Genomic DNA, 20589 nt, shown 5'->3' on the forward strand with positions numbered 1-20589 from the left:
CTGCACTCCTGTGACCCACAGGAGACGTACAGCCAAACGAGCTTTGGCTGTACTTGTCCTTTACATTAAATAAAAAACGAATTTATGTCAATACTGACCTTCAATTCAATGCTTACAGAAAGTCCTCTGCCTCCATAATTTCACCCAATTCCTGTGAACACCAGCCACCATGGACACGCCTCCACCGGGTTATTTAAAAAATTAAAAAAGACAGTTGTTCCATATGGTAAAGCAAATAAATATTATTTTAAGATTTATATCTGCTTAAAAAATAAATAAATATTATTTTAAGATTTATATCTGCTTAAAAAATAAATAAATAAAGCATCGTGGAGCAAAGTTGTTTTTTTTTTTTTTAATTTGTTTTTTTTTTAATAATTTTTTTTAGTTTCTTTATTAAAAATTAATTTCTTTAGTTGTAAAAATACACCATTTTTTATTTTTTTTAATCGAAATTGTGTCTTTCTCTGTTGCTCTGGACAGATAACAATCCATTATTTTTCACGGAAGGCGGGTGAAGCAGAAGCATCGCTCAATGTTGTGTGACAGTTTTTTTTCTCTTTTTTTTTTTTTTTGGTGATCTTGTTGCTGTTTTTTTTTTTTTTTTTTTTTTTTTTTTTCACACCATTTCATTTTCCCTGGTTGCCATTTCACACTTAGTGAAAAATACCCTAAAAAAAAAAATGGTGAAAATTTGTCAAAACCCAGCATGTGAAAAGGCCGCCTTCTTCGGCTGTTTTATAAATACCCTCCTCGCGCAAATGGAGGTGACAACGGTTTTCTGTCCTGATTGCCCTAATTGTAGCGCGTTCACCGATTCCAAGAAAGCTAATAATAGACGCTGTGTTCCGTTTCGTGCCCCCCCCCCCCCACCTTTACACGCGCGCTTTGCTGTTTCTGTATCCTGCATGCATTTGGCGAGTGAGGCAATTACCGCTGGCCCGCTGTTGCCTATTCCCTGACCTTAACTGCTGGTCTTATCCGTGCTGATCTAAATGCATTGTTTTAATGGTTCCTTTTCAGTCACCCACTCCCCGGCGCACGCACACACATACACACAGAGAGAAAAAATATCAAGGCGAGCTTTTGATGTTGCTTTAGCTGCCTCCCTGGTCTGGCCTCCATCTCAGAGATGTGTCACCTATGCCAAGAGGGAATAGGAGAAATCACGGTTTGAATGGTAATGATAACATACTAATCACTTCGCTGCTTTGAAGATGGAAGCGAGAGATCCTGTCAGCATCCCCAGCATCCCCAGCTGCTCCCAGGCTCTGCTCGAGGTGTATTAACTTAAGTGTTGCATGTCAATATAGCTTGCATGCCTGCCATCCGCAGGGGCTCATTAAAGCCGCGGGCTCCCGCTTCGCGAGACATCCACTCACATTAAATACGCGCCACCTCCTTTTTCATCATCGTCATTAGGAATATTGTTATTATTTATTGGAAAGCAGTTGCTTGTTCCTTTCTCTCTCTCTCTCTGTCTCTCTCTCTCTCGCACGCTTACCTCCACGTTTGCATTGAAACAGCATCTGTCATGCTGTGCGGTTTTATTTTGTAAACCCAAGTTGGGGGCGGAGGGAAAGGAAAGGGGCTATTAGATGCGGTTCTGTCATTAAAAACGTTACCACATTGTAGATATAATATGCCAGATTTATTAACGAGAGGGAAATTCAGCAAGCCCAGGAAGGCTTTGACGTAGCGCTCACAATCAGGACGACGGATAATTAGGCCACCAGGAAACACCAGACAATGAGTGTAGCTTGAGACAATGAATCTGCTTCAGTTCTCTGTATAGGAATAATGCCTGCGATAGAAATCAGCTTGATGTGAATATAAATAAAAAAAATGTATAATTACAATTGGATTATATCCACAAGCTTTGAGTAACATAATAGGGTATATATGTAAAAGTTTTTATAAGCCTATTAATAGTGACGATAGTAAAATGTTATATAGAAAGGGCAGGTAAACCAGCTATAGGCCCCTTTCACACGGGCTTTCCGATCAGGTCCGCCTGTCAGATCTGATCGGATGCTCCATGTACCTCTATGGAGCAGCGGATGTCAGCAGTGACATGTCCTTTGGCACCCGCTGCTCTCTGATCTGATGTGGTCTGTGAAATCCAGACGGATGGAAACCCTCCGATCTGATGTGGTCTGTGAAATTCAGCTGGATGGAAACCCTCCGATATGATGTGGTCTGTGAAATCCAGACGGATAGAAACCCTCCGATCCGATGTGGTCTGTGAAATCCAGACGGATGGAAACCCTCCGATCCGATGTGGTCTGTGGTCTATGAAATCCAGACGGATGGAAACCCTCCGATCCGATGTGGTCTGTGAAATCCAGCTGGATGGAAACCCTCCGATCCGATGAGGTCTGTGAAATCCAGCTGTATGGAAACCCTCCGATCCTATGTGGTCTGTAAAATCCAGACGGAGGGAAACCCTCCAATCCGATGTGGTCTGTGAAATCCAACTGGATGGAAACCCTCCGATCCGATGAGGTCTGTGAAATCCAGACGGATGGAAACCCTCCGAGCCTATGTGGTCTGTAAAATCCAGACGGATGGAAACCCTCCAATCCCATGTGGTCTGTGAAATCCAACTGGATGGAAACCCTCCGATCCGATGTGATCTGTGAAATCCAGACGGATGGAGACCCTATTTTCCATCCGTCTGGAGGATCGTATCGGATGAAAATGGACAGGCGGTTCCTTTTCATCCGATCTCCTATAGAGGAGTGCGGGGATCTGACACCTCCATCTCTGCAAAGTAAGCGGAGACGGACCTGTCATCTGCCTGCTCAGCGGGAATCGACGGATCGATCCCCACTGGAAAACCTATGTAAAAGGACCCATACAATCTCTGGCCACTTTATTAGGTACACCAGTTCAATTGCTTGGTAACACAATTTGCTAATTTGCCGATCACATGGCAGCAACTCAATGCATTTAGGCATCTAGACGTGGTAATGATGACTTGCTGAAGTTCAAACCAAGCATCAGAATGGGGAAGAAAGGGGATTTAAGTCACTTTTAATGTGGCATGGTGGATGGTGCCAGACGGGTGCCAGAAAGTATTTTTCGAAAACTGCTGATCTACTGGGATTTTCACGCACAACCATCTCTCGGGTTTACAGAGAATGGCCCAAAAAAGACCCCGTGTCCAGACAGAGGGTCGGGGTCCTGCAGCCTCATAGGACAATCAGGGGAGAGTGAAAACTCCTTCTCCTACAAGCTTTAACCACACACTGATAGAAGTCACAAGACTGCTATATATTGCTGATGAGAAAAGGTATTTAGTTTATATTTACCAAAACTATTGCATTTCCATGTTCTGTGTACTGTGGGGGGGGGGGGGGGGGGTCAGATATAGTGAATGCAGGGTCCTGGGTTTAGTTACATTTTAACTAAAAAAAAAAAAAAATCCTCACATGTCACTCCATCCATGATACATAATTTAACAAAATTGTAAAAATATATATCCTATACAATTGATGCGCTTAAAGTGGAACTGCACTTCATCTGAGCACCACAAACCAAAAATGCTATTTTAATTAATTTTTATTATTCAAAGCAACCCCCGCCCATCCATCGATGTCTCCATGCTTTATTTTGTTTGAAAAACACCCCCTAGCATTTTTTGGCCGTAGCCATCTTGAGTAAGGGCAGATGATTTATGTAGCATTTACTTCCTGGACTCCAGGCAAGGGTGTGCTTAGCTAAGCAAGTCCCTCCTCCCCTATTGAAGATTTCTGGGATGTATGATATAATTTGCCTAGGCAAGAAACCAGGAAGTAACTGAAGAAATGTAAAAAAAAAAAGTTTAAAACAAGTAAATACTTTTATATCCATTTACTGATGCTAGCAGTTTAAGGATTAACAATGTTAATTGAGAGAGTGAAGTTTTACTTTTACAAAATCAATAATTAATACACTTAAACATAAGTGCCATATACCAAGTGATAACGTGCACTCACCAAATGGACATGACCACCTATCACTTGTATGGTCAATAGCGCTTGTGGGGCATTTCCCCTTTTTGCTCGAAATACTTGGTATTGCCACTCAGAGGGATAGTTGACAGGAAGAGAATCTCAGTGTAATCTACTTAGTAAGTTTATTGTAAAATAATACAGAAATACACCTCCTTTTTATTGTGCCATTTGAACCTGGCACCTGGTGTATACAGGATTTGTTTGTGTATGGGGGTTCCAGCTTTCACTCGTTCCATGACCTAAAATGGGGCAGGAGTCCCCACCCAGTGTTGGCATCAGCGGAAGTTGTGTCACAGTGACACAGGCCTAGGCTTCAACGCGTTTTCACCTGATTGGGCGTCCTCCGGAAGCTGGATGTCACTTATGTTTAAATGTATTGATTAATTATTGATTTTGTATCACATGTTAAGCACATCAATTGTATGGGATATATATTTTTACAATGTTGTTGATGTATGTATCATGAATGGTATAGAGTGACACGCGTGGTTTGTTGAGGATTTTCTGTTCCTGTCCACCTGGGAGTTTTTGGTGTACCCGTCCACCTCCTGTGTATGCCAGCTCCTCCTGTCACATTCTGCATAGAGTAATATATAAAAAATTCCTAAAGGGATGGTGGTAATTTTTTATTAATTGGGCAAAGCAGGTGTAAAGACCTAGCTGGTGTAGTGGGAATCCCTTTTAATAGGCACAGCAAATGTGCAGAACCATGAACATCACACAGGGATTGTGAGAAACCCTCATATGTGCAAAGCACATGTTCAGAGCCAGGAAAACAGAACTGAGATGGTGGGAACCCCTCATAATGGGCACAGCAGGTGTGCAGAGCCAGGAATTCAGTGCAGGGATGGTGGGAACCCCTCATAATGGGCACAGCAGGTGTGCAGAGCCAGGAATTCAGTTCAGGGATGGTGGGAACCCCTCATAATGGGCCTAGCGGATTGCAGAGCCAGGATTTAAGTGCAGGCATGGTGGGAACCCCCTTATAATGGGCCTAGCAGATGTGCAGACCCAGAGGCTCAATGCAGAGATCTCATTAGTAGAGTCCCTGCCAGATTGCCAGTTAAACTCTGCAGCATCCCTTAAGCACTAAAATATCAGTTGTGACCCTATAGATTGTGTTTTAACTTGACTGCTCTGTTAGGTCCCCTGTCAGGGGAATTTTGTTTGTGTCAAAACTGCTTCACTCTCCATACTTGTGTGTGGGAATAAAATGCAAGGACCAAACGCAATGAAGTTCCAAGGGGATATTTAGATAACCACAGTAAGGGCAGCTCCAACTTCTACTCTGACCTGAAATGAGACATGAGCACAAAACAGCAAATAAAAGAGCACTCCCAGCCTTGTGGAAGTCAATAGAGCCACAAGTCCAGTAATAGATAAAATCAGATTTCACTTTAATGTAAAGTATCTAAGGATCTTGGACCCAACGGTAGGTTACACTGCGCAGGAGCCTCAGGACAATCGAAAAAGTGTGTAGATTACGGCCACTGGGGTGGGGGCACTGAGATGGCGTGTCCACCATGAGTCGTGTGTACCGGAGTCGGATGTGATGTCAAAATATATATAGGAGGGGCCGGGGGAGTGTCATCCAATCATTAAGGATGACACAATCCCACTGCCCTTCCTATATATATTTTGATTATGGGCTCCTAATCGCATGATCTGATGAAGGGACAAGCTCCCGAAACATATTATGGTGACTGGCTTTTGTCCCTTGGTTTGAAGTGGTTTGAGTGCTCTCCATTACTTTCAGTTTGCCCTCACTAGCTGATGTTTGGCCGCTCTTTCGCCAGGTGTATGACATAATATCCGGTTCAGGGAAACGTGAATTCCAGTGGGCGCGCCATCTCAGTGACCCTGGCTGCAATAATCTACACACTGTCCTGGATCATGTGTCATCCTTCAGCATATGGGGTTTTGTGTTTCTCCTCTCCACTGGCTTGGTGATGTATCAGTCTGGGCACTCCTGCATGTCATGCCTTTTAACTTTACATTAAAGTGAAATCTGATTTTCTCTATCATTCATTGATGGACACCGCTCCTAATCTTCTTAACCATTGGGTTATACTGTCCCCTACAGGAGTAGGACACTAGGCAGGTTGGCCCCTCCCTGGGTTGGTAGGATCCCCGGGTTCCCCTCCTTCCCCTGCAGCATCCCCCCTCTCTCGGTGGTCCCTGCAGACACTTCGCCCCTCATCTGCCTACCCCCCCCCCCATGGGGTGGCCATACCACCTTTTCAGGTCGGTCTGGGGTGCTGAGCTGGTGATAGGAGGGGTGGGGGGGGGGGGTCGCGCCGCCTGCAACCAGACGATCAGCATTTGGGAGGGGGCTGTACCTGGTGGGGGCTCCTGCCAGGCCCCCCCTTCCTGCTGGTGTCATTTTCTGGGCTCTTGGGGCCCCGGGTGCCGCCATTTTCTTGTAGCCTGTGTGCTTTAGATTCGGTGGCCATGTTTGTGTAGCCTCGGCGGCCATTTTCTAGTGGTTTCTCATTGCTAATAGTGGTGGCCATTATTGTGAAGTATATATGGGCAGTGATTTAGGTGGTGGGAGCCCCTCCTTATCCCCTGGTGCTGACTCCTGAATCTTTCTCTTCCGGATTGCCACATGTGTGCAGATAGCCTGGTGCTGCAGTGGGCCTTCCGTCATCGGGCGTCAGTGGTGCAGGTTTGCAAGGCGGCTACCTGGTCGTCTGTGCACACCTTTACAAAATTTTATAAAGGGGATGTGTTGGCATCTGCCGATGCTTTCTTTGGCCGCAAGGTTTTGCAGACTGCTATTTAGAGGACCTGGTCACCTTTGAGGGTGTATTGTTTTTTTCAGGTGAGCTCCAGTTGTTCTTGGTTGAGCTCCATGTTACCTTGTTGGCTATAGTTTAGCCTTTGGGAATTTTTTTCTACTGTTCCCACCCCTCATGTTTAACACTACTTTGGGACGTCCCAATGATTAAGAAGATCAGGAGCTGAGTCCGTCAATGAATGATAGGGAAAATGGGATTTTTTTCTTACCATAAAATACATTTCTCTGATGTTCATTGACAGACCCAGCACCCACCCCTCTGTGGAGTTATTCTGACACTGCTTGTAACAAAACTGAGTGCCTATAGCTGAGAGTGGGAGTATACCCCCTGGGACTGCCCATAGGCGTAGTCAAGCTTTTCTTTCTGCTTAGTGTCCTACTCCTGTAGGGGGCAGTATAACCCAATGGTTAAGAAGATCAGGAGCTGTGTCCATCAATGAACATCAGAGAAATGGGTTTTACGGTAAGACAAAAGTTCCATTTTACCTATTCCTTGACTTGTGGCTCTATTGACTTCTACAGGAATGGGAGCGCTCCTTTATTATTTGTTAAGTCTATGGGAATGCAAAAGCAGCTTGAAGCAGGTTGGTGCAGCTTGGAAGGAGGTCAAATGCAGGTTGTCAATGAATTTCCTAAAAATCTCAGAAGCATCTTAAATTGATAACAGCAAGGGCATTTGCCCATTAACACAATCCAGTCAACACAGACCTTTAAAGTGGAAGTCCTGATATAGCAAAGTCATCCTCATGACTGCCCAGTGATTAATTACAAGCATTTCCAACACATAGGAAACAAAGGAGAGTAGCATGTAGTAAGTAAGCTACTACATACACCTACTGTACTTAACATACTTTTAAAACAATATTAAACTTTGATAAGAATACATTTGCTTTGATGAGACAGGTAAGGACAGATACATTACAAACAATGCTAAAGAAAGGGATGCAGATGTATCAATAAGGACTAGAAAAAAAGGTTTGTTGAGGGTATGGTGGGAGGTAGTGTGTGCAGTAGAAAAGTGCGAAGGATGTGAGGTTGGGCAGTTTGTGCAGGAGAGGGGTGCCAAAAGATATGACAATATTAGAGTAGGAGGGGAATGACAGTGGGCAGTAGGATGGGAATGACAGCAGAGGGGTGCCGAAAGGTATGATATTATTAGGGCAGGAAGGGAATGACAGTGAGCTGTTTGTGCAGGAGAGGGGTGCCGAAAGGTATGACATTATTAGGGTAGGAAGGGTATAACAGTGGGCTAATTGTTTGGGAGAGGAGTGCTGGGGAGGAAAACAACAGGTAGCATGTGCAGGAAATGAGTGCAGGGAGCAGAAGCCTACATTATATTGGCTTCCTCTTATTTTCTCCTCAGCGTGGTTTAAAATACCTGAGGGAAGGGCAACAATGTCAGACAGTCTGGTTCTTCTACTTCGGGGGTATGACCTCAAGCTTTATGTGAAGGAGAGGGGTGTGGAGGGTATGACAGTGGATGATATGTGCGGAAGAAAAGTGTGGGAAGGATATGACAATAGGAAGTGTGTGTGAGAGAGGAGTGCGGAGGGTATGGCATTGGGCAGTCTGTGTGGCAGTGGAATGCCAGTGGGCAGGGTGGCAGGTTAGTCAGCCGGATAGTAATGCAGAGAGTACTGTATAATGTTAGGCAGCATGTTCAGGTGAGGAAGTATTGGAAGGTATGACAGAGGGAAGTTTGTAAAGCAGAGGAGTGCTGGAAGGAAATGGGCAGTGTGTGTGTGTGTGTGTGTGTGTGTGGGGGAAGAGTGCAGACGTTATGACAGTGGGTAGTATTGTATAGTGTAGGAAAGGAGTGCAGAGGGTATGACAGAGTAGGTGCAAAGAGGAGTGTGGATAATATGACAGCAAGGGAGTATGTGCAGGAGAGAGAATGCAGAGGGTATGACAACAGGCAGTATGTGCAGAAGGTATGACAGTGGTCAGTACATGCAGGAGAGGAGTACAGAGAGTATGACAACAGGCAGTATGTGCAGGAGAGGAGTGCAGAGGGTGTGACAGCAGGGAGTACAGAAAGTATGACAACAGGCAGTATGTGCAGGAGAGGAGTGCAGAGGGTATGACAGTGGTCAGTGCATGCAGGAGAGGACAGCAGAAGGTAAGATAGTGGTCAGTACATGCAGGAAAGGAGTACAGAGGGTATGACAGCAGGTAGTAAATCCAGAAGAAGAGTGCATAAGGTATGACAGTGGTCAGTACTTGGAGGAGTGCAGGGACAGCAGGCAGTCCATGCAGGGGAGGCATGGAAAAGATATAACAGCAGGCAGTAAATGTAGGAGAGGGCGTGCTAGGGGTATGAAAGCAGGCAGGAGAGGAGTGTAGAGGATAGATGGAAGATAAGCTCGTAATAAACATATTTTGCATTAGTGAAAGGGGGATGTCAGAGAAAACTGAATGGAATGGTGGCCTTGATATTGGAGGGGGATGTTAGAATGGAAACTAGGGTTACTGCCAGAGAAGAATGTGTGAAGGGGTAGGAGAAAGTAGTGCAGATGGGCTGCAACACAAGCTAATGCAGAAACTGGGGAAAAAGGTTCAAAACTGAGGGAACATGGATGTGGTGGGAATGTGGACATGGGACATGATGATAAAAGGATGTACCTACTGGAGCTGGTCACTACTGATTTTAAATATGTGTTTTGGTGATCTGGCAGCATTTCAGACAAAACTCTAGAAGGACTTTGGTGTGAGAAGAGGCACTTGTGTTTTCCTTCTATCTTTTTCTGGAGGCCGAATCCTGCAGTAGTGCAAAGGAACATTACAGGGGAGGACTAAAACTCACCTGACCTGTCAGCAGCTGGACAGGGCTGTGATTAAACCCCACCCCATCTGACAACAAGCTCTCCCTGTGAGCTGGAGAGTGTGGCATCATCTACCTGCCTTTCCTTTTCATCCAATCAGAGAAAGCTTTGTATCTATTCATATAATACAAAGCTCCCTGTGAAAGGCATGTTATACTCACCTGCTCTGTGTAATGGTTTTTCTCAGAACAGCCGTGATCCTCTTCTTCTAGAGTCCTGCACCAGAGCTCCTGGCCCCTACCTCCTGCCTAGTGCTGCCATAGCACACATGTCTATTCACGCACAGAGTGCGGCTTGGCCCCACCCCCACTCTCTCCTCATTGGCTCACTGGCTGTGATTGACAGTAGCGAGAGCCAAGGCTATTGTGCACATCACTGGATCAAGATGGGGCTCAGGTATTAGAGGGGGCTGTGGGGGAGCAGCACACAGAAGGTTTTTGACCTTCATGCATAAAAAAACCTTCAGCCTTTAGAACCACTTTAAGCCTTGATGAAGGCTAACATCTCCTGTCGGCACTAAAGGCTGCCGGCTGAGTTTAGTGCTGACAGCAGACGTTAGTCCTTCAAGTGGAATGAAGATTATACCGTCTGGCAAATGCTTCCTTTGTCGTTATTAGAGATGTGGCAGCCTAGGACCAGAACAGGGTCCATCTATACTATATGTCAGCTAATGATCTGCTACTTTGATGGAAAAATCACTTTTCGGTAGATCCTTCAGAACCAAATTTATCTTCTATCGGTGCAGCACTATCATACACACTTGAAGCATACTAGTCAATAGAAATTCAAACCCACTTGATGCAGGTCAAAGGTTATCTGTCAATGAATTCTGAATGATCTCAGAAGCATCTTAAACAGATGTCAAACTGATGCCATTGATATAGACCCAAAAACCATTGACATAGGCCTTTTTCCTTCTTTTACTAGAAGGTGAATCATTGACCTAAAACAAACATGCAACTTGTGAAGTGTCGGGACTGATCATGAACTTTTCAAAACAAGTCAGCGAGGATGGTACCTGTATTTCTATGTCAACAGATTCCCTGTAATACAATTTCCTGCTTTCAGCTTTTTCCTTTAAAGGCTTCTTCATCTGAACGGAAAGCCAGAGGGAGTAACACCTGTAAAGCCGAGGCCTCCGACCACCTTCCGTTTTCATCGTGTGCTCTCTCACCTCCAGCGGTTGGGGGACTTGCTGCTGCTCAACACTTAAAAGCCATCTCCCTCTTCTGGAGCTTTACATGATCATGTTCAAATTGATTAATTAGGAAAGTTGCTTTTTTGTCAAGCAGAGGCTAACATTTCTTCTGATCCCCATAACATGGTTTCATTTCCTGTCTTTCTGCAGAGGGCACATCTTCTGGATAACACAGAGAGGTTGGAGAGGTCGTCGCGAAGGCTAGAGGCCGGATACCAGATAGCGGTGGAGACTGGTAAGCGTTGTGCTAGCGTCTTTATTTTTTCCTTCGCTGCTAAAAGTTGAATTGTATGCAAAAAAAAAAAACAAGTTCTGTATTGAGAAAGAATAGAGGCTGATGGCTTCTAGAAAATACTGACTCCGGTGTTCTGACTGCTCTTCGGATATCAGGATCAGGGTTCTGGGTCAAAGTGTTGAAGGAAGAGACATCCAAGAAAATAGCATTTTCAGAAGCTAATAAGCAATGGCAACACCATATTTCTCTAAGTATTGATTTATGTTTTTATATATATATATATATATATATATATATATATATATATATATATATACAGTGCCTTGCGAAAGTATTCGGCCCCCTTGAACTTTTCGACCTTTTGCCACATTTCAGGCTTCAAACATAAAGATATAAAACTGTAATTTTTTGTGAAGAATCAACAACAAGTGGGACACAATCATGAAGTGGAACGAAATTTATTGGATATTTCAAACTTTTTTAACAAATAAAAATCTGAAAAATTGGGCGTGAACAATTATTCAGCCCCCTTAAGTTTATACTTTGTAGCGCCACCTTTTGCTGCGATTACAGCTGTAAAAGGCCTCTTCCATAAAGGCCAGATTTGTGCAGTATACGACTGATTGTTGTCCTATGGACAGAGTCTCCCACCTCAGCTGTAGATCTCTGCAGTTCATCCAGAGTGATCATGGGCTTCTTGGCTGCATCTCTGATCAGTCTTCTCCTTGTATGAGCTTAAAGTTTAGAGGGAGGGCCAGGTCTTCGTAGATTTACAGTGGTCTGATACTCCTATTTCAATATTATCGCTTGCACTGTGCTCCTTGGGATGTTTAAAGCTTGGGAAATCTTTTTGTATCCAAATCCGGCTTTAAACTTCTCCACAACAGTATCTCGGACCTGCCTGGTGTGTTCCTTGTTCTTCATGATGCTCTCTGCGCTTTTAACGGACCTCTGAGACTATCACAGTGCAGGTGCATTTATACGGAGACTTGATTACACACAGGTGGATTCTATTTATCATCATTAGTCATTTAGGTCAACATTGGATCATTCAGAGATCTTTACTGAACTTCTGGAGAGAGTTTGCTGCACTGAAAGTAAAGGGGCTGAATCATTTTGCACGCCCAATTTTTCAGTTTTTTATTTGGTAACAAAGTTTGAAATATCCAATAAATTTCATTCCACTTCATGATTGTGTCCCACTTGTTGATTCTTCACAAAAAATTACAGTTTTATATCTTTATGTTTGAAGCCTGAAATGTGGCAAAAGGTTGAAAAGTTCAAGGGGGCCGAATACTTTCGCAAGGCACTGTATGTATATATATATATATATATATATATATATATATATATATATATATATATATATATATATATACACACTCAAAAAAATTAAAGGAACACTTTTTAATCAGAGTATAGCATCAAGTCAATTAAATTCCTGGGATATTGATCTGGTCAGTTAAGTAGCAGAGGGGGTTGTTAATCAGTTTCAGCTGCTTTTGTGTTAATGATGAGCAAAAATGAGACAACCCCCAAAACAGGAATGGTTTTAAAGGTGGGGGCCACTGACATTTATTTCCCTACTCCTCCTCCTTTTTTTTTTTTTTTTTAACTGTTTTTTTACTAGTTTTGGCTAGGGTCAGTGTCACTACTGGTAGCATAAGGCGATAACTGAACCGTATAGAGGTTGCACAGGCAGTCCAACTCCTCCAGGATGGCACAAAGGTTTGCTATGTCTCCCAGCATAGTCTCAATAGCATGGAGGAGTTTCCAGGAGACACGCAGTTACTCTAGGAGAGCTGGACAGGGCCGTAGAAGTTCCTTAAACTATCAGCAGGACCGATATCTGCTCCTTTGTTTAAGGAGGCACAGGCTAAGCACTGCCAGAGCTCTACAAAATGACCTCCAGCAGGCCACTGGTGTAAATGTCTCTAGCCAAACAATCAGAAACAGACTTTATGACGGTGGTCTGAGTGGCCCGAAGTCCTCTAGTGCGCTCTGTGCTCACTGCCCGGCACCATAGAGCTCGATTGGCATTTGCCATTGAACACCAGAAATGGCAGGTCCGCCACTGGCGCCCTGTGCTTTTCACAGATGAGAGCAGGTTCACTCTGAGCACATGTGACAGATGTGAAGGAGTCTGGAGAAGCTGTGGAGAACATTATGCTGCCTGTAACATTGAGCATGACCGGTTTGGTGGTGGGTCAGTGATGGTTTGGGGAGGTATTTCCATGGAGGGACGCACAGACCTCTACAGGTTAGACAATGGCACCCTGACTGCCATTAGATATCAGGATGAAATTATTGGCTTCATTTTCAGACCCTACGCTCGTGCAGTGGGTTCTGGGTTCCTCCTGGTGTGTGACAGTGCCCGGCCTCATGTGATGAGAGTATGCAGCCAGTTCCTGGAGGATGAAGGAATTAATACCACTGGATGACCCCCACGCTCTCCTGACCTAAATCCAAAAGAACGCCTCTGGGACATTGTTTTTGTTCATCTGACGCCGCCAGGTTGCACCTCAGTCTGTTCAGGAGCTCAGTGATGCCCTGTTCCAGATGTGGGAGGAAATACCCCGGGACACCATCCTTCGTCTCATTAGGAGCATGCCCCGACGTTGTTAGGCATACATAAAAGCACGTGGGGGCCAAACCACTGAGTACCATTTTGAGTTGCTGCAATGAAATTTCAGCAAAATGGACTAGCCTGCTGCATAATTTTTTCACTTTGGTTTTTGAAGTGTCATTGAATTCAGTCTTCTGTAGGTTGATAATTTTCATTTCCATCAAACGATGTGGCATTCTTTAGTTCCTAACACATCACCCAGTCCATATCAGTATAGATATCCAGCATAATATTTTTCACCATTGAGATCTGGTGTGTTTTCAAAGTGTTCCTTTAATGTTTTCGAGCAGTTATATATATTCTAAGGCTAAGTTTCTAAGTTTTACCTTTTGCACCAGGTGACCCCTGTATTTAGGGTGTAACCTATAACATGGTGCAAATGCCTCCCTTCCCATCCTCCAGCAGTAATTGGTGCACTCCTAGTCCATTGGCACTGCCTCTAGCTCTCCAACTGACAGCCCATACAGAGGCATGGGCTTGAGGTGGAGAAAAATGCAGGAGCCTGACATTGCAAATGCGTCTCGCTGAATGGGGATGCAATGCTTTGCAGGCTCCTGTAAAATAAATAAATAAATGCACATGTGCATTTATTGTTTTTATTTCAAAAGTGAACCTGTTCTTTATATGAAGCTAGTAACTGGCAGGATCCCACTTTTTATTAGCTTCCTCTGATTTAAGCCAACCACAGATGGATCAAATCTCAGCCGGTTCCGCAGGACTTAAGATGCGATCCATCTATGGGCAGGTTGGTTGTACACAAGTAAATAGATGGATACAACCAACTTGTTGGATGTTTTACACGCGATTACGGCCAGTGGCTATAGACTCTGCCAATAATTACTGTGTTCTGCTGGCCGGGAAGGCTCCCACATGGCAGATCACTGTATCACTGCAGGGGGAATTCCCCCATCACCATCGACTGTGTTAAAGGGGGAATTAAGCGATTTTCTTTCTTTCCACCCGTGGTAGAAAGAACGATAATCAAATCGTCTATGGCTTGGCTTACTCCTCAGCCTGGCTTAGAATAGCTGAGGAAAGGGCAACAGTGTTGAACAGTCAGGTTCTTCTACTGCTTTGCACAGTGCTATCAACCTAACACTGGGAGCTTGGGGACAGGAGATAAGAGCGGTGTGCTGTTGTTGCTCTTTCTTTTCCAGTTAGCAGGCTGATGGTGGATCAGTTACTGGGCATTGTTGTGTAATTGCTATAAAGAAAAGTGGGTAATCAACGTAGAAGTGTTGTCTGGCAGAGCACCTGGTTCACAAGGCTGAGCAGAGTTTGGCATCCTTTAGCATTTAGAACTTACTATGTGTTTCAGCTGTGTATTTATCCATTTGCCATTTGCCTGAGGTTCAGCTCTACTTGTTTGTTTGCGAATGCACCCAAGAAAAACTCCAATATTACCATAAGCTATAACTTATGATTTAAAGCATAAAATAATTCTTACAGATGGATGCATTTACAAAAAGAATGGAATAGTGAGGTTGTGTGGTTTATAAAGGTACTGCCGTTAAACAATCTCCTACTAATAGATTTGTTTAAAAAAAAAAAAAAATATATATATATATATATATATCTGTACACACACACACACGCACAATATACTATACTATCTAAATGTCTCAAAATAATTGACTGTATACTTTGTGAATTTTTGTTGTCCCTCCCCTGGAGGGTTAAACTTTTCCTATGACCCTTGGCCTCTTTCCCACGGGGCGTACTAAAGTGTACACCTAAAGAGGGCCGTGTTTACCCACATACAGGTGTTCCGTTAATCCCTGTGCAGGAAGTCCCATTGGTGCCAAAAAGGATGCAGCAGCTGCGCAGATACAGACACTGCTCCCCAATCTGACATCTGTGCGGGTACACGGGCCCAAATACACACTGTCTGCATTCAAGGCTGTGCACCTGCAAAGTTGTCAAATTGGAAGAAGCATCTGTATCCATGCAGCCCCTGTGTCCAACTCTACATTAAAGGTGTAAACCCAGAAAAAAAAAAAAAAAAAACCTGTAAGGCAAAGGCATAATAAGCTAGTATGCATCGCATACTAGCTTATTATGAAAAACTTACCTTAGAACGAAGCCCCCCGCAGTGCCGCCCACTCACCAGTGACATGGCGACATGTTCGGCCGTCCTGCTTCGCGTCCTCCGGCTATCTGTTTGGCCGGAGGCACGATGACATCACTCCCGCAGGTTCACGGCACAGGACTTAGAAGGAGCGGCATGAGTGGCCGTTCTTTCAGAGCGCGTGCACCAATGACGTCATCAGCTGCATGAAATGTAAATATCTCCTAAACGGTGCATGTTTAGGAGATATTTACAGTACCTATAGGTAAACCTTATTAAAGGCTTACCTATGGGTACAAGTTATAAGAGTGGGTGTACAACCTCTTTAATGGGACTGCCTGCACAGGGATGCATGGAACCCCTGTACATTCCTGTGCGGGTAAACACTTCCCTCCACGCACATAAAGTTGTGTGAAGAAGGCCTTGAAGTATGTTTAAAATCACAGTAATATAAAAAAGGAGCATCAACACCAAAAAGCGAGAAAGTCCAAATCGATCACATAAAACAGCCAGTGCATTTTGGGGATTATATCCACCCCCCCCCCCCCCCTGCTTTCTTTAGTGGAGTGTTTCTGGTCCTTGAAACGTGTTGCCTGTTTTATGTGATTGAATCATGAACAAAAGCATCATGGACTCTTTTTGGTTTTGACACGTCTTTCTATATATCTTTTGCTTGGGTCACTTCCAGGTACCCATCAAGGAAAACAATGTTGTATGTTAGCCTCCTGACCAAAGCCATTTAGCTTGTTTGAAAGTTTCGTTTGACTTAAATGCTCTCATACATTTTGAAGTCCCAATGCCCTTCCAATATGTCTGTCATAGAGTATGTTTGACTGTTACTTTGCATGTACAGCTTGATCCTAAAAGCAAATTTAATTTCCTGTATCTCATAGGGAAAGATTTTTAAAAACAGATGGTGATACAACTTTTCTTTACTTCTAAAACACATTGGGATTTATTTACTGAAAGGCGGAGACTGCAAAATCTGGTGCAGCTGTGCCTGGTACCCGCTTCTAACATCAGCTTGTTCAATTAAGCTTTGACGAAAAAAAAATGGAAGCTCATTGGTTTCTATGCAGTGCTACACCAGATTTTGCACTTTCCATTTTTAGTAAATAAGCCCATCATCTGCACATAGCAACCCTCGCCAAAAAAGGTAACAAAGGTCATTCCACTCAAAAAATACTTTAATGGACTGCCATAGCTCTCGCCTCTCTTCATGCTCATCTTGGGGTGTTCCCTTTCATCTTGTGACATCCGTCATGATATAGATAAAAGTGTTAGACCGGCCATACATGATGATTTGAGTTGAACCATTATTGGACAGGTTGAATTTACCAAGTTGATCAATCCATCAACTTGGGTACATCCACCCTGCCAGATTTGCTTGTGATTATGTTTTGTGATAATCACTGTCTTCTCCCAGTGGGGACGGCTTCCCCCAACCTGTGGTTGCAGGAAAGAAATTTGGACTGTCTATGGCCAGCCTTAAGCCCCGTACACACGATCAGATTATCGAACGATCTGTCGTCCGTTTTTTGTGGCATGCTAGTCTGATGTGGAAAGTGAAGAGGTTATTTTCATACGAATTTTCCCGTACGACAGAATTCTATTTCAGAAGTGATGTCATGTGTTGGATTGTTTTGTATGTGTTCTTTCGTCTGAGCATGCCTAGTCTTGCTCTTAAGATTTTTTTCCGTGGAAATCTACTAATGAGACGAAAATCGGACGTTGTTTTGACGGACGACAAAAATTATATAGCCTGCACATCAGGATTTTGTCGGCCGAAAAGTCGGAGTCGGCTGTTTAAAGCACCATACTAACAATCCGAAAATCGGCAGGTCGGACGAAATTTCCCTTCAGATTTTCATATCATGTGTGCGGGCCCTTAGGCTCCCTTGCAAACCCGAGATTTTAGCACTGTGGTTAAAAATATATATGTGGCCAGGCTATAGGCATTTAAGTATTTACGTATTCTTAACAAGCATGATTTTTTTACATGTCTCCATCTGCTTTGTATTACTGGAATCTTACCTTACATGCTTCGGTTTTGTTTTTAAGTGGACCTGTGTTCAATTGTTAAAAAAAAAACTGATAGCTACATAAAGTAAGGGAAATAGAAAGCTCAAAATACCATTCCCCCAAGAAAATTCTCTAGCCTTCCTCCAGTGTTGCTTACAGAACCATATCCAATGCATCTGGTCATGTGATCCTGTGCTAAAAAAGATGGCTTAAGATCAAATTGTTTTTTGTTCTCAACAGTTGTCTTTACCTAGAATTAGTTAGATAATCTAGTTGGAAAAAGCTAATCCAGGCCAAACCTGTTCTTTTGGTTTTGGATAGAGTAGGAATTGGTTACCCCCCCCAACTATTTTTTCTCAATGGGGGCATTCCCATTATTTTATTTCTTCGAGACACACCAGGATTTGAGACAGAAGCTCTTTAAAGTGAGGAGAACCCCTTGTAAACAACTAATAATCAGATCAGGGTTTATCAATAGAAATTTTCCTCTCAGTTCCTGTTCCAAAGAGGACATTCAAATCATGTTCTGTCTTGTGGCATTGGTCATCAGGATAGATAGAGAGGGTGTCACAGACAGCAGTTAAACCTCACAACAAAATTGGAATGACTATGGACTTGCCCACAATCTTGCTCCAACCTGCCGTTATGTAGCAATCCAGAGGTAATACTGAGTTACAGAATTCTGCTGAATTAACAGCAGAATTTACTGAATAATGCAGAACATCATTTTATTAACACAAATTTAAAGGCAATCCTTTTTAATTTTATAATTCGGTATAGCAGGCTTTTACAAACCAGCATTTTTGTGGACTGAATGGTGTCAGCCCTGCACTGTATATTTCGCTAAACTATTCAACAATTCCCATTATCAAATCTTTTTCAAGATAAAGGCTTAGGGGCAGCAGCCGGTCCGACAGAAGCTGGCCAAATATCTGGCTTCTGTTGAAGGGGCATAACCAAAAAAGATCTGCCGAACGGCATTCAGTCGGCGCTCTCAGCGCTGACCGGTGTGTTCTGACGTTGGGGTTGTCCCCCCCGTCAGAACACAATAACGCGGGGGGGGGGGGGGATTGCTGTCCTAACATAGGATTGTTACTACAGGATCTCCTCCGGAGGTCTTCAGTTTTTTTTTTTTATTCAGCCCACTTGGTTGAACGAAAAAAAAAAAATGGATAATGTTTACCAGGCTTTAGTATTTTGTAGTCCAATATTAGAACTCTATGTTGAAGGGCTCTTCGAGATAACACAGGAAGTGTGGAGCGAACACAGGATAAAGCCGGCCAGAGATGGTTCAAATCTCGGCCGGCTCAGCAGGGACCAGCCAAGATTTGAACCATATATGGACAAGTTGATTGTACCCAAGACTTGAAAACAACCAGCGTGCTAGATTTTTACATGCGATTATTGCCAGCGGGGAGAATTTTTTTTTGCATGTTCTTCCTGTGCCTGCGTGCGTTTCTTTGGGGGGTACCTGGTTTCCTCCCACATGCACAACACATGCTGGTAGGTTAATTGGCTCCTGTTTAAATTGGCCCTAGCATGTGTATGTATGAATGTTGGTTAAGTACCTTAGATTGTAAGCTCCTTTAGGGCTTCGTGAATTTATATATATATATTAGGGATCGAATGATTATCGGCAAAGCCGATAATGCACTTTCCCCGATATATCGGAATCGGCCACCAAGGTGACCGATATTGCCGATATTTCGGGAAAGTGTTGTACCGGAGTGATGCCTGCAGCTAGAGGCATCACACCGCTACCGGCCTTCATAGCCGACGGTCGGCTGTCTTGTAATGACAACCGATGCGGCTGAGAAGCTGCTCGGCTGCCATTACAAGGAAGGGGAGGGGACGTTCCCCCCTCCCGCCACCTTTCGTGGCTCAGGACAGGAGACCAGGACAACCAGCCTGCACGGCCGCCGAAGGCCCGATGAAAGTCACATTCGGCTCTGATCGCGTCTCCATGTAAAAACCTGGAAGTGATGTCATGACATCACTTCCGGGTACTTGGCGACAGATTAAAAAAAATGACAGCATTCAAAACAGTCAAACTTGGCGTTTTGAATGCTTTTAAGTGCAGAGGAGGGGTTTGGGGTCCCAGATCCCTCCACAAGAGTACCTGTCAAGTGATGAAAAAAAAAATATATATATATTTTTTTTCAAATGTACAAAAAATATCGGCCAATACCGATATTCAATGGCCAAAAATATCGATTTCGGTCAATCACTGATATATATATATATATATATATATATGTGTGTGTGTGTGTGTGTGTGTAAAAGCATTGCGTAAATTGACATGGCAAAATAAATTAGAGATATGAGCTATTTCAGAGAGATATAGCATAACTCTTGGCATATTAATGCAGAACTCAAGGCATTAAACTACCTCCACCGCCAACACCCCCAATTTTTAAAAACCCCATGCAAAACTTTTTTCTGCAGTCTTCGAGCCGGCCAAGTCATCACCGCAGCTTCCTCTACTTCCTCCATTGGCAGGGGAAGTGGTGGGAATTTCTCTTGGACTGTGCAGCAGTCATGTACTGACATGTGAGTGCAACTTTAGCCTTGAAGTACTGTCAGCCCAGTGTGCTTGATGAACTGCCCTCTAGAGGGGAGTGTAAACAACAGGCCAGGCTCAGAGGAAAGGGGCAGAGTGACATAAAGAGGACTGCCGCTGCTTGACTCAGGAGAGAGCCAGAGACTGTGCTGGAGCGTGGCAATGGGAGGTAGAACTTTGAAATTTTTTTTTGAACACTTAAAAGCTGGTGTTCCACTTTAAAAAGACCAAAAGGAATGTGGCAAGGGAAGTTTGTTATT

At 43.8% G+C, this 20589-nt stretch overlaps 1 protein-coding gene across 4 annotated transcripts in view; it reads left to right on the top strand.

Annotated features, from left to right (window-relative positions):
- Positions 1–20589, top strand: part of VTI1A (vesicle transport through interaction with t-SNAREs 1A) — a 710402-nt gene that overhangs the window by 228272 nt on the left and 461541 nt on the right. For all 4 annotated transcript variants that reach the window (XM_082268376.1, XM_082268374.1, XM_082268377.1 and 1 more), the window contains one exon: positions 10969–11053. In XM_082268376.1, coding sequence (XP_082124502.1) covers positions 10969–11053 — 85 coding nt within the window. The remainder of the gene's footprint in view (positions 1–10968; positions 11054–20589) is intronic.

This window comes from Pelophylax lessonae, assembly GCF_965119305.1.
Source record: "Pelophylax lessonae genome assembly, chromosome: 9".
NCBI classification, from domain to species: Eukaryota; Metazoa; Chordata; class Amphibia; order Anura; family Ranidae; genus Pelophylax; species Pelophylax lessonae.